At 40.5% G+C, this 14528-nt stretch overlaps 1 protein-coding gene across 2 annotated transcripts in view; it reads right to left on the bottom strand.

Annotated features, from left to right (window-relative positions):
• Positions 1-14528, bottom strand: part of GLIPR1 (GLI pathogenesis related 1) — a 32936-nt gene that overhangs the window by 10223 nt on the left and 8185 nt on the right. For both annotated transcript variants that reach the window (XM_080661795.1, XM_080661794.1), the window contains exons 3-4: positions 4748-4857; positions 1561-1646 (exon numbers count right to left, since the gene is read on the bottom strand). In XM_080661795.1, coding sequence (XP_080517921.1) covers positions 1561-1646; positions 4748-4857 — 196 coding nt within the window. The remainder of the gene's footprint in view (positions 1-1560; positions 1647-4747; positions 4858-14528) is intronic.

The following is a 14528-nucleotide window of genomic DNA, read 5'->3' on the forward strand; positions in this document are numbered from 1 at the left end:
CACTATGCTTATCAAAAAAGCAAATAAGTTAACCCTAGGGCAGGAACTAATCCTAACTGCCCCACATGAGGTTGAGGCTTTACTCTGGAAAACACTGGAGTGCTGGATGTCAAACACTCGAGTCACCCAGTTTCAGGCTCTCCGGTGGACAAAAGAAAAATCAGTAACAATTTATACTGATAGCAGATACGCATTTACAATGGCTCACGTACATAGTGCTATTTACAAGGTAAAGGGACTCCACAGAAGCAAGAGGGAACCGGGCCACAGAGGAAGCAGCCCAGGAGGCTGCCCTAAAACCAGTGGGGCCTCTACAGATTCTCGTAACTCTTCCAGACTCTGACCTACCCAATGTAGAAAAGCTGAAATCCATAACCAGTCTTTACTCAAGTTCTTACAGGCTTTACAGTCTACCCAGGAAGCAATCCAGAAGCATGTCCGAGACGCTCTGCCTGTACCAACTTCTGATCCAGTTCATCCTTTCCAACCCTGGTGACTCTGTTTGAGTAAAGAAATTTGCCACCCAAGGACTGACTCCTACCTGGAAAGGACCACCTCCACGGCAGTCAAGGTCAAAGGAACCCCAACGTGGCTTCATCACACCTGGCTTAACACAGCCAGGCAAAATAGAGAGTCCAGGACTCTCCAGACTCTCTAGAGATTATTCCTGGCCCTCATTCCAGGCCCTTATCTTATAAGCAGGCCCACTAACTTTATTATGCAGAAAATTAAGATTATAGTTCTCAGGGGTAAATATAACGCCCTCCCTGACAATGACTAAGAGTCAATGATTTGACTCATGTACATAAAACCAGTGGGGAATGAAGCATCCATCTTATATAAAAACTTGCTGTTTGAAATTTTAACCCTGCTATTTGGCTTCTGTAAATGCTTGCTTGCTTAAATAATAAGGAAAATAAGACTACTCCCACTTCAGAGAGGCCATTAAACCTTCCCGGGACAAAATTATCAGTGCTGGCACCAGGCCAGGCCTTTGGTTGAGGTCTCTAGACCCCAGCACATAGGGGCTCTTTAAGAACTTGAAAAGGGGGTCAGAAACACCCCATATTTGGGAGACAAAGAAGGTAAAAACATATAAATAGGGAAAATTCCTCCATGTTGGGGCCCAGAATTTGAGAGACATTTTCCTCTGGACCCGCACGTAATAAATGTAACTCCATCTCTCTAAGTATTGCTTGGTTCTTCTCTGGTTTTCTGTAACAGTATCACAAAATTCAGAATAATGTTCATTTGGATAGCTTCATTATACAAATTTTTGATCTTGCTGAAATTGGCAAATTTTGGGTCTATAGTTTCCAACACCATAGTCATTTTTGTGTTGTACTGATTAGAGCTAAATAAAAAGGATACTAATTGCTTCTTTAAATTTATATTAAACATACACTCCTAGGACAATAATAAGCCATTGATTTGATTGCAACCTAATAGCTATTCCTGAAAATAGCTATTAGGATAAAACAAAGGTTTGCATTCTTAACTGTAGAAAGTTACAATGATTTAAACACATTGTATTATGGGTAGATTGTTTCTTTTACTCACCGCACAGATTGTCCAAACAATTGTCATTTTGGGGGCAAGCACTGCAAGTGGATCCTTTTTTATATGGCCAAGTGGGGTAATTTCCTCTATAAAGTAGAAGAAAACTGTCCATTAGGAGAGGTTTGTTGTTGTTGTTGTATTACAATTACAATTTACTATGAATCCTTGACTAAACCCATAGGATGGAAGTCCAGATTCAGAGGGCTGTAAGAGAAGTGGAGAGAGGAAAGCAGAAATGGAAGCCTGTTCATATTTAGAGTTTGTTCTGTGTGCCTGTGTCTGTGAACCTATGTCTTGGTCTACATCATTTAATTCTTAAGACAACTCAGGGAGGAAGGTATTTTTATTTCTATGTTATAGCTAAGGAAATTAAAGCTCTAAGGATTAAGTAGTTTGCAAAAAATCACTATATATACACACACACACACACACACATATATCACAAGATGTGTCAGAGTCAGAATGAAACCCAGATCGCTCTGGCTCCAGGGCAGTGCTCCCTCTGACTGCCTGGCCCATGTGATCATTGTCATCCAAGCAACTGTCCATCTTAGAAAGGGTCGTGTGTCCCACATTGACTCCTCCATCCACAAGCCGCCCTGGCGTTTATTGGATGGGAGCCATTTGTCTGGATAAGCACCTAACAAAAGAAAACAAGACATGGGGGAATTTCTAAAGTGCAGTTTGTTTTTACATAAAAGTTGTGATAGGAATAATAGATAATAATTACTGAGTCTTCCTTATGTGCTAGGCACTGTTCTAAGTCCTAATGAATTAACCTCAGCCCCATGAGGAAGATACAATTATTTATTTATCCCCATTATATAGCTAGAGGCTGAGGCACAGAGTGCAAGTAATTGATCAAGGTCATAGACTAGAAAGTGAGAGACTATCCAGACATTTTCTATCCCCGTGAAGAGCTGCAGAGTAGCAGTGGGGAGCTGTGCATTTATTTCAGTGAACTTGCAGGTACACTAGACCTTTTTGGAACTCTGCTTTTAGAAAGAAGTTCTTAACTTTTCATGCCTGGGACCCTTTGGTTGCCTGGTGGGATCTGTGGACTCTCTGAAAATAGTTGGGTGTTTTTTTTAATGTATCAAATAAATGTTATAGGACTACTAGTATAAAGGAAACCAATTAAATTGAAAGTTGTTAAAATGGTAAAAATATTTGTGATATAGTAATATGTACTTCTCTATTAAATATTAGATACAATCAAGCAGGGGGTTTAATAGTTATATTAATTTCAAAGCAGTGATGGATAAAAACTATTTTGAGATGATCTACAGCACCCAGAATGTGATATGAAAATAACTGTGATATTTACAAAGGTATAATAGTGCCAATACGAACGCACAGGTATTGCTGATGAAGTGTTCTCTTCATTCATAATGAAATGTTACTTTCAGTAGAGGTTAGTGAAAATAAAGATGTTACTTTTTCTAATCCAAGCTCAAGGACTCCCCTCCCCTAATACTATACTTTTACCTCTGAAATTAATCTCTCCTTTAGAAACATATTAACATCTCATTTCCCACCCAAAAATATATGTTCTAACTTTGTTTGGCTCCACATTAATTTAGGTTGTTTTGGAAATTAAATTTACCCTCATGCTTACTCTATGCCATGGAAATTAATCAAAGGAATGTAGTAGAGATTCTGATAACAATTATAAAAGATGTCCAAAATGAACATTAATCATTGGAATATCTTTCATTGTTAACACAATACTCATTGAGTGGTTACGTTCTTAATAAAATTATTTATGCTTCTTCATTTTTTGTCTAATTGTGCATTACACATAATAAAGAAGAGGGGGAAATAGCTGCTTCAAAAATAAGCTAAAAACGAGGCAGTTACTGTTCTAGGGAAATGGCAGAATTCATCTTGGGAGAAAGGCTGCTGGCAAGGCCTGGATTTGTCTAGCTGGGGAGAGATTAAGACAAAGCGACCTAAAGTACTCTGCCCAATGAAGAATTAGGAAGATTTAATGTTTCCCTTGGTAGCCTGAGAGATAAAGGATTAGGGCCCTGGGGCTCTGCAAAAGAACAAGATTAACATGATAAGGGGCCCCAAGGCAGTGGTGGCTCAAGTATACTGGGTACTGTACTGTTTGATAGTCAACATTGTCATATCCTCTACTGTATTATAATCTCTCCGGTGACCCAGCATAGCCTTGCTCAGTGCGGCCCAGGGGAATGAAGGAGAGTGTTGTGTCTGTGTTTAAACACAGAGGAGAGAGACATGAAACTTCCAGGAGGAGAGAGGTCAAAACTGTCCTGAGCAATCGGAAGGAGGTGAGGGTGTGACTCGGAGCTGGAGGACAGGTGTGCCATGCAGAGCAGGGACTCCGGAGCCAGACAGCCAGGGCAGAGCCTGGCTCCCACACTCCCTAACTGAGGGACCTCGGCAGATGGTTCACCCTTCGGTGCCTCAGTTTTCTTATCTGCAAAGGGGGTAGTAACAAGCTGTCTCCGTCTGTGAAGATTACATTGTTACTTAGAGCAGTGCTCAGAGCATGAGGAGCAGAGTACAAGCGTAATGACCTGGGACACGCTCATGGTACAACTTTAAGTAAAAAAATAGAAAACATGTATTTCCACGATCTCAGTTTTCTAAATCTCAGTATGACGCATAAGCAGGCATACTTAAATTTTAAAGGAAGTCGGGGGAGAGGTCATGTGTCTTCCCATTTTCTAAAAGGAGACAAATTGTAATTGTTTAAAAGAAGAATTGTCAAAAGTAAATGAAATAAGTTATGTACATTGAGAAATTCAAATCAGAGTTATTTTTATTTTGACAATTGTGCAAAATTTCAAAGTTTTAAATAAACCAATTAATATAAAGTAACACCAATCCTCTTATTTTGTGGTGTTATTACCATATACAACCTGACTCCCTGAAAACATTTTAGTCTTGCTACTGTTAAAAATGTACATATGTATTTATGTAGTATTTATAAAGGGTGTATACATACCCCACAAACACACAGAAAAATGTACCAGAATGTTATGGAGTAGATTTCTAGGCAGAGGAATTAAGGCTAATATTACTATTCTTCTATACACTTTATTTTGATTTTTTAAAAGTGAAAATAAATACTTGTAAAATAGAATTAATTTTTTTTTTTTTTTTTTTTTTTTTTTTTTTTTTTTTTTTTTAGAAAGAGGTTGATTTGAGCACTTACGCTGGTCCATAGTTGCATATAAAATGTGCAGCATTGGGAAACATTAAGCCAGTAACTGTAGGACAGAATTGTACTGCACAGCCAACTTTGTAACTATCTGCCCAAACAACCTGAAAGAGAGTGAGAGAGAGATATAAAGTGAACATTTGATTGTGATTAGGCCTTCATAAACATGGTGAGGTATAGTCACTCTAGTGAGGTAGAACACTTATACCATCAGGGAAGTTTTAGGTGCTCAGAACTCAGGTAGAAACAAGAATTGCAAATTATTATTATTATTTGGGAGGGGGGTGTCTCTGTGTGAAATATATAAAGAATAACAAAGATCATTTTTGACAGTTGGTGTAATGAAGAAATAAAGCAGGGTCACAGGATAGGGAGTGACTGAGGGGAGGAGGAGGCTGCTTTAACTTGGGTGTTCAGGGCAAGGTCTCTGGGAGGTGGCATTCCAGCTGAGACCCGAGGTGGAGGAGGCAGCATTGAGGAAGACCATGCAGGCCAGTTGTGTGAGGGGGAAGAGGCCCTGTGCAGGAGTAACACGCAGGGCGAGGGCCCTGAGAGGAGAGTGGCTGGGAGAGGAGAACAGCTGGGATCTAATGGTGGGGGGAGGAGGGAGGAGATTCAGAGGCAATGAGGGCAGAGGCAGAAGAGCAGGTCACGGGGGTCTTGTATGTATGTGAGTCATGCCTTTTTCATGTCCTGGAAAGATCCCTTTGGTTGTTCTGAAGTAAATGGACTGAGAAGAAAGAGGGAAGTAAGAGGGCGGACATGTGGGAGGCTATCTCGGTGGTACAGAAAAGAGAAGGTCACACTTGGATTGGGTTTTCTATGTACAGTATCATGTCATCTGCCCTTGACCAGAATCCAACCTGGGACCCTTCAGTCCGCAGGCCGACGCTCTATCCACTGAGCCAAACCGGTTAGGGCAATATTGCATTTTAAATTATGGGGGATGCAAAGGTTAATGGGCTGGAGCCAGTGGGTGCCTTCACAAAATGCCAAGGAAAGCCGTCATCACATAGGGTTTCACACTCTGCAGGGGAAGCAGAGGGTGCTCAGGGGATACATAGCATGGGGCCCTGCCCTCCCTCCCCCCTGCCCTCCCACCCCCCCTTCCCTCCACCATTAGTGAGGTGGAGCTGAAGCTGAAGCTGGAAGGAGTGGGTCTGAGAGAGCCCGGAGAAATCTTCCAGCAGAGGGCAGCATCCCTGTGAAACCAAGGTGAGAAAGACAAGGCCATTGAGGCTGCAGAGAAAGATCAAGTTTAGGTGAAAAAATCAATAATAAAAACCACTTCCTGGGGAGCGAGTATAGGGTGAGGTAAGAGGGGAGCTGATAATGGAGTCTGAGCTTCTCCAAGGCTCAATGGTGGGGTAGGAGGCTCATAAGGCCTTCCTTTACCTCTATAACTTGTTTCTTAAGCCCATTTCTTCTACAAATAACTTCTACCTTTGTGATTTTCCAAATAAATGTTCTCTTATAGTTTGAAAAGAAAAAGGGGTGCTGGATTTTATCAAATGCTTTTTCTGCATCTATTGATATGATCCTGTGTGTTTTATACTTCAACTAGAGGCCCAGTGCACAAAATTCATGCATGGGGAAGGTGTCCCCTCAGTCCAGCCTGCACCCTCTGCAATCTGGAACCCCTTGGGGGATGTCCGACTGCCGGTTTAGGCCCGATCCTTGGGATTGGGCCTAAACTGGCAGTCGGACATCCCTCTCACAATCCAGGGACTGCTGGCTCCTAACTGTTCACCTGCCTGCCTGCCTGATTGCCACTAACTGCCCCCCCTGCCAGCCTGATCACCCCTAACTGCCTCTGCCTGCCAGCCTGATCACCCCTAACTGCCTCTGCCTGCCAGCCTGATCACCCCTAACTGCCCCCCCTGTCAGCCTGGTAACCCCCAACTGCCCCCCCCCTACCAGCCTGGTCACCCCTTACTGCACCTCCACTGGCCTGGTTGCCCATTACTGCCCCCCCCCCCCCCCCGCCAGCCTGGTTGCCCCCAACTGCACCCCTGCTGGCCTGGTCGCCCCACGCAGCCTGCTGTTCAGTCATTTGGTTGTCCCTCACTAACCCCCCTGCTGGCCTGGTCTCCCCACACAGCCTGCTGTTCAGTCATTTGGTCGTCCCTCACTAACCCCCCTGCTGGCCTGATCGCCCCACACAGCCTGCTGTTCGGTCGTCTGTCCAGTGTTTCGGTCGTGACGGCCCCTCGCTTTTTATATATTAGGATTTCTTTATGTGATATCATATTTATTGATTTGTGAATAGTGTACCAACCTTGCATCCCCAGAATAAATCCCACTTGACTGTGGTTTATGATCTTTTTAATATGTTGCTGGATCTGGTTTGCTAATATTATCTTGAGGATTTTAGCATCTATGTTCATCAGATATATTGGCCTATAATTTTCTTTCTTTGTTGTGTCTTTATGTGGTTTTGAAATTAGGATAATGCTGGCCTTGTAGAATGAGCATGGGAGTTTCTCCTTTTCTTGAATTTTTTGGAATAGTTTGAAAAGGATAGTTGTTAACTCTTCTTTGAATGTTTGGTGAAATTAACCTGTGAAGCCATCTGGTCCAGGACTTTTATTTGTTGGAAGTTTTTTGATTACTGCTTCAATTTCACTGGTTGTATTCTGTCTGTCTATTCAGACTTTTGGATTCTTCCTGAATATATGTTTCTAGGAATTTATCCATTCTACCTAGGTTGTCCAGTTTGTTGGCATATAGTTGTTCATAATATTTTCTTACAGTCCCTTGTATGTCTTTGGTATCAGTTGTTACCTCTTGTTCATTTATGATCTTATTTATTTGGGTTCTGTCTCTCTCTAACTTATTTTTATTTTCTTGATGAATCTGGTTAATTAAAGGTTTATCAATCTTGTTTATTTTTTTCAAAGAACCACCTCTTGGTTTCATTGATTCTTGTAATTTTTACCCTTTGGTCTTTGAGAAATTACTTCCAGTGTTTTCTTTTTTTAATTTCTTTATTGATTAAGGTATTACATATTTGTCCTCATCCCCCCATTACCTTCCCAACCCACCCCCCATTCATGCCCCCACCTCCCTGTTGTCTGTTGCCACTGATTAGGCTTATATGCATGCATACAAGTCCTTTGGATGATCTCTCCCCTTTACCCCCACCTTCCCCTACCTTCCCTCTAAGGTTTTACATTCTGATCGATGATTCCCTGTCTCCAGATCTGTTTTTGTTCATCAGTTTATGTTGTTCATTATTTCTCATAGATGAGTGAGATAATGTGATATTTATCTTTCTCTGACTTATTTTACTTAGCATAATGCTCTCCAGTTCCATCCATGTTGTTGCAAATTGTAGGAATTCCTTCTTTTTTGGCGCAGCATAGTGTTCCATTTTGTAGATGTACCACAGTTTTTTAATCCACTCATCTGCTGATGGGCACTTAGGCTGTTTCCAGATCTTAGCTATGGTAAATTGTGCTGCTATAAACATAGGGGTGCATATATCCTTTCTGATTGATGTTTCTAGCTTCTTGGGATATACTCCTAGAAGTGGGATCGCTGGGTCAAATGGGAGTTCCATTTTTAGTTTTTTGAGGAAACGCCATACTGTTCTCCACAGTGGCTGCACCAATCTGCATTCCCACCAGCAGTGCAAGAGGGTTCCTTTTTCTCTGCATCTTCGCCAGCACTTGTCTGTTGATTTGTTGATGATAGCCATTCTGATAGGTGTGAGATGGTACTGCATTGTCGTTTTGATTTGCATCTCTCGGATGATTAGTGACTTTGAGCATGTTTTCATATGTTTCTTGGCCATCCTTCTGTCTTCTTTCGAAAAGTTTCTATTTAGGTTCATTGCCCATTTTTTGATTGGGTTGTTTATCTTCCTTTTGTTAAGCTGTATGAGTTCCCTATAAATGTTGGAGATTAAACCCTTATTGGTGATAATATTGGCAAATATGTTCTCCCATGTAGTGGGCTTTCTTGTTGTTTTGTTGATGGTTTCTTCTGCTGTGCAAAAGCTTTTTATTTTGATGTGGTCCCATTTGTTTATTTTCTCTTTATTTTCCATTGCCTTAGGAACAGTATTAGTGAAGAAGTTCCTTCGGCATATGTCTGAGATATTGCTGCCTGTGGATTCCTCTAGTATTTTTATGGTTTCCCATCTTATGTTTAAGTCCTGTATCCATTTTGAGTTAATTTTTGTGTATGGTGTAAGTTGGTGGTCTAGTTTCATTTTTTTGCATGTATCTGTCCAATTTTCCCAACACCATTTATTGAGGAGACTGTTTTGACTCCATTGTATGTTCATGCCTCCTTTGTTGAATATTAATTGGGCATAGTGGTTTGGGTTGATTTCTGGGTTCTCTATTCTATTCCATTGATCTATATGTCTGTTCTTGTGCCAGTGCCAGGCTGTTTTGAGAACAGTGGCTTTGTAATACAGCTTGATATCTGGTATTGAGTTCCCACCTACTGTGTTCTTCTTTTTCAGGATTGCTGCAGCTATTCGGGTTTTTTTTTTTTTTTTTTTTTTTTTTTTTTTTTTTTTTATTCCAGATGAATTTTTGGCGAGTTCGTTCTAGGTCTGTGAAATATGTCATTGGTATTTTAATGGGGATTGCATTGAACCTATAGATTGCTTTGGGTATTATGGACATTTTGATGAGGTTGATTCTACCAATCCATGAACACGCTATGTTCTTCCATCTGGTTACGTGTACCTCTATCTCTTTTTTCAGTGTCCTGTAGTTTTTTGCATATAGGTCTTTTACCTCCTTAGTTAAGTTTATTCCTAGATATCTTAATTTTTTTGGTGCATTGGTAAATGGGATTGCTTTTTTAGTCTCTCTTTCTGTAAGTTCACTATTGGTGTATAAAAATGTCATAGATTTTTTGGTGTTAATTTTGTATCCTGCTACTTTACTGAATTCATTTATTAAGTCTAATAATTTTTTGATGGAGTCTTTAGGGTTTTCTATGTACAGTATCATGTCATCTGCAAGTAAGGACAGTTTTACTTCTTCTTTTCCAATTTGGATGCCTTTTATTTCTTCTTCTTGTCTGACTGCAATGGCTAGTACTTCCAGTACTATGTTGAACAGGAGTGGTGAAAGTGGGCATCCCTGTCTTGTTCCTGATTTTAGGGGAAATGGTTTTAGTTTTTGCCCATTGAGTATGATGTTGGCTGTGGGTTTGTCATATATGACTTTTATGATATTGAGGTATAATCCTTCTATTCCCAACTTGCTGAGAGTTTTTATCAAAAATGGTTGTTGGATTTTGTCAAATGCTTTTTCTGCATCAATTGATATGACTATGTGATTTTTCTTTCTTAGTTTGTTTATGTGATGTATCACATTTATTGATTTGAGGATATTGTACCATCCTTGCACCCCTGGAATAAATCCCGCTTGGTCATGGTGTATGATCTTTCTGATGTACTGCTTTATCTGATTTTCTAGAATTTTGTTGAGGATTTTGGCATCTATGTTCATGAGGGATATTGGCCTGTAATTCTCTTTCATTGTGTTGTCTTTATCTGGTTTTGGTATTAGGGTGATGCTGAATTCATAGAATGAGCTTGGAAGTGTTCCTTCCTTTTGGATTTTTTGGAATAGTCTGAGGAGGTTAGGTTTTAGTTCTTCCTTGAATGTTTGGTAAAACTCCCCTAAGAAGCCGTCTGGTCCCGGGCTTTTGTTTGCTGGAAGCTTTTTTTTTTTTTTTTTTTTTTTTTAAATAAATCTTCATTGTTCAGATTATTAGAATTGTTTCTCCATTTTCGCCCCATAGCTCCCCTTCACCCAGTTCCCACCCCACCCTTTGCCCTTATCTCCCCCCACACTGTCCTCATCCACAGGTGTACGATTTTTGTCCAGTCTCTTCTTGCACCCCCCATTCCCATTTCCCCCTGAGAATTATCAGTCCACTCCCTTTCTATGCCCCTGATTCTATTATATTCACCAGTTTATTCTGTTCCTCAGATTTTTAATTCACTTGATTTTTAGGTTCACTTGTTGATAGATATGTATTTGTTGTTCATAATTTTTCTCTTTACTTTTTTCTTCTTCCTCTTCTTAAAGAATACCTTTCAGCATTTCATATAATACTGGTTTGGTGGTGATGAACTCCTTTAGCTTTTCCTTATCTGTGAAGCTCTTTATCTGACCTCCCATTCTGAATAATAGCTTTGCTGAGTAGAGTAGTCTTGGTTGTAGGTTCTTGCTGTTCATCACTTTGAATATTTCTTGCCACTCCCGTCTGGCCTGCATAGTTTCTGTTGAGAAATCAGCTGACAATCGTATGGGTGCTCCCTTGTAGGTAATTATCTGTTTTTCTCTTGCTGATTTTAATATTCTCTCTTTGTCTTTTGCTCTTGGCATTTTAATTATGATGTGTCTTGGTGTGGTCCTCTTTGGATTCCTTTTGTTTGGGGTTCTCTGCACTTCCTGGACTTGTAAGTCTATTTCTTTCACCAGGTGGGGGAAGTTTTCTGTCATTATTTCTTCCAATAGGTTTTCAGTATCTTGCTCTCTCTCTTCTCTGGCACCCCCATAATTCTGATGTTGGTACGCTTGAAGTTGTCCCAGAGGCTTCTTACAGTATCTTCAACTTTTTGGATTCTTTTTTCTTTTTTTTGCTTTTCTAGTTTAGTGTTTTTTGCTTCTTTGTATTTCAAATCTTTGACTTGATTCTTGCGTTCCTCTAGTCTGCTGTTGGGTCTCTGTATAATATTTTTTATGTCAGTCAGTGTATGTTTAATTTCTAGTTGGTCCTTTTTCATATCTTCGAGGGTCTCGTTATATTTATCAGCCTTTTCTAGGATATTCTTGAAGAGCCTTATAACCGTGGTTTTGAATTCTATATCCAGTCGGTTGTTTTCCTCCATTTCTTTCGTTTGTGATCTGTTTTTTCGTCTCCCCATTTTTCACTGCTTTGCTGAGTTGGTAGAGTAGCTTTGTGTGCTAGGTTTCCTATATAGCCCAGTGGGTCGGCCTCCCCAGTTAACCTGAGGTGGACACTCTTGGTGCACCCCTTTGTGGACTATGTGTACAGCCTTGTTGTAGTTAAGTCTTGATTGTTGTTGGTATCACTGGGAGGAATTGACCTGCAGGCCAGTTGGCTGTGAGGATCAGCTGTGTCTACACTGAGAGATTTTCGGTGATGGAGACAGCCTTATAGGATTAGCCTTGCCAGATTGCAAAAGCCTCTGTCTCAGCTTGGATGGGGCAGAGTCTCAGGGTGGAGCAGACAGCATTGGTTTCCCGTCAGCCCTGCCCTAATAAGCCCCTGTGTCTCAGTGTCCCTTGGTAATCACTGCAAGCACCTCTGAGAGAAAGCTGCCCTTGAGTTCCACCCACTGCCAGACAGTCCAGTTTCTACCTGAGTCTGGGTCCCCAGAGTCTCGCCCAGAACTAGAGTTCAGCGCAGTCGAGAGCTTTTGTCTCCCTCCCACTTGAGAAAACCAGCAGTGCACTCAGTTGTCAGTCCTCTCCGCGTGCCCATCTCAGTACCTCTGCCTCCTGCAGCTCCTCTGGGTCTCAGTGTGCTTTCCTCTTTCCTTCTAGTTGTAGAATTTCCACTCATCCAGCCTTCCTGTGGTTCTGGATGATGTCCGTTTTGTCTTTTAGTTGTAGTTTTGAAATTGTTGTGCGAGGCAGCTGTTTAGGTGTTTACCTATGCTGCCATCTTGGTTTCTCCTCTACCATTTTTTCTTGTTTTTGGAGGTAGGTCTGTAGAGCTATAAACTTCCCTCTCAGGACTGCTTTAATTGTGTCCCATAGGTTTTGAATTGTTGTGTTTTTATTGTCATTAGTTTTCTGGATGTTTTTAATTTCTTCTTTGATCTCATTGGTGACCCAATCAATATTTAATAACATGCTATTCAACTTCCAAGTGTTTGAGTGTTTTAAATTATTTTTATTGTAGTTTATTTCTAATATTATGCCATTGTGGTCTGAGAAGAAGCTTGGTATGATTTCAATCTTCTTGAATTTGGGGAGACTTTGCTTGTGACCCAAAATATTTCTATTTTTGAAAATTTCCCATTTGTACTTGAGAAGAACGTATATTCTGTGGCTTTGGGGTGAAATGTTCAGAAGATGTCAATTAAGTCCATCTGATCTAGTGAGTCATTTAGGATTGCTGTTTCTTTGCTGATTTTTTTTGTCTAGAGGATTTATCCAGTGAAGTCAGTGGTGTATTAAAGTCCCCTACTATGATTGTATTGTTATCTATCTCTCCCTTGATATTCCAGGATATTTTTTATGTATTTGGGTGCTTCTGCATTGGGTGCATATATGTTTACCAGGGTTATATCCTCTTGTTGTATTGTTCCCTTTAGTATTATGAAGTGGCCTTCCTTGTCTCTTCTTATGGCCTTCACTTTGAGGTCTATTTTGTCTGAAATAAGTATTGCTACCCCAGCTTTTTTTTCATATCCATTTGTCTGGAAGATATTTTTCCATCCCTTCACTTTCAGTCTGTGTGAGTCCCTTGTTTTGAGGTGGGTCTCTTGTAGACAGCATATGTATGGTTCATGTTTTTTTTATCCATTCAGCCACTCGATGTCTTTTGATTGGAGCATTTAGTCCTTCTACATTTAAAGTTATTATTGAAAGGTACTTGTTTGTAGCCATTTTTATATTTTTGAGGCTGTGTTCCTTCTTACTTTTTTATTTCTTCTTTTTACAGCATTTCCTTTAGCATTTCTTGCATTGCTGGCTTGGTAGTGATAAACTCCTTTAGCCTTTTTTTTTTTTTTGTCTGCGAAGCTCCTGATTTCCCCTTCAATTTTGATTGATAGTCTTGCTGGATAGAGTATTCTTGGATTCAGACCCTTGTTTTGTTTCACTTTGTATATCTTCTTCCATTCCCTTCTAGCTTGATGTGTTTCTGTTGAGAAATCATTTGATAATCTGATGGGGGATCCTTTGTAGGTAACCCTCTGTCTCTCTTTTGCGGCCTTTAAGATTCTCTCTTTGTCATTAACATTTGCCATTGTAATTATGGCGTGTCTTGGTGTGGGTCTTTTGGGATTCATCTTGCTTGGGACTCTCTGTACTTGTGTAACTTTTTTCTTCCCCATATCAGGGAAGTTTTCTGTCATTATTTCTTCAAATAAATTTTCTAATCCTTGCTGCTCATCTTGTCCTTCTGGCAGCCCTATTATATGTATGTTATTTCGTTTTGCAATGTCCCAAAGCTCCCTTAGGCTCTCCTCCTGCTTTTTAATTTTTTTCTCTAGTTGCTGTTCAGATTTGGCTTGTTTTTGTACTTTATCTTTTAATTCACTAATTCGGTCTTCTGCTTCTTCCAGTCTACTGTTGAAGTCTTCCATGGTGTTTTTGATTGTAGCTATATAATTTTTCATTTCTTCTTGATTTTTGCATAGGTTGTTGATTTTCTCGTCCATCCAGTGTATGAACTGTATGACCATTACTCTGAATTCTTTTTCTGTTATGTTGCATGCTTCCGTTTCATTTATTTCCTTTCTTGGTGATTCCTCATTTTCTTTCCTCTGGGGATTGTTTTGTTGTCTCCCCATTCTATCACCAGAGGGTTCAAATGTTGAGTTGCGGGGGCCTGGGCCATGTGCAGTGGGAGTTTTGCACCCCCCAATTGTCACTGAAGAGCTCTGACACCACAAAGTATGGCTGCTATGGGGTGATGGGAGCCTTGCTTGCCCCGGTTAGAGTCACAGGCACTTAGTGTGGCCTTGTATGTGCACTAGGATCTGGAGCCCTGCCTGAGTCATGTTGAAACAGAGAATCTGCTGAGGTGTGACAAAAATCAA

The sequence above is a fragment of the Plecotus auritus genome (assembly GCF_963455305.1).
Source record: "Plecotus auritus genome assembly, chromosome: 3".
Classification (NCBI taxonomy): Eukaryota; Metazoa; Chordata; class Mammalia; order Chiroptera; family Vespertilionidae; genus Plecotus; species Plecotus auritus.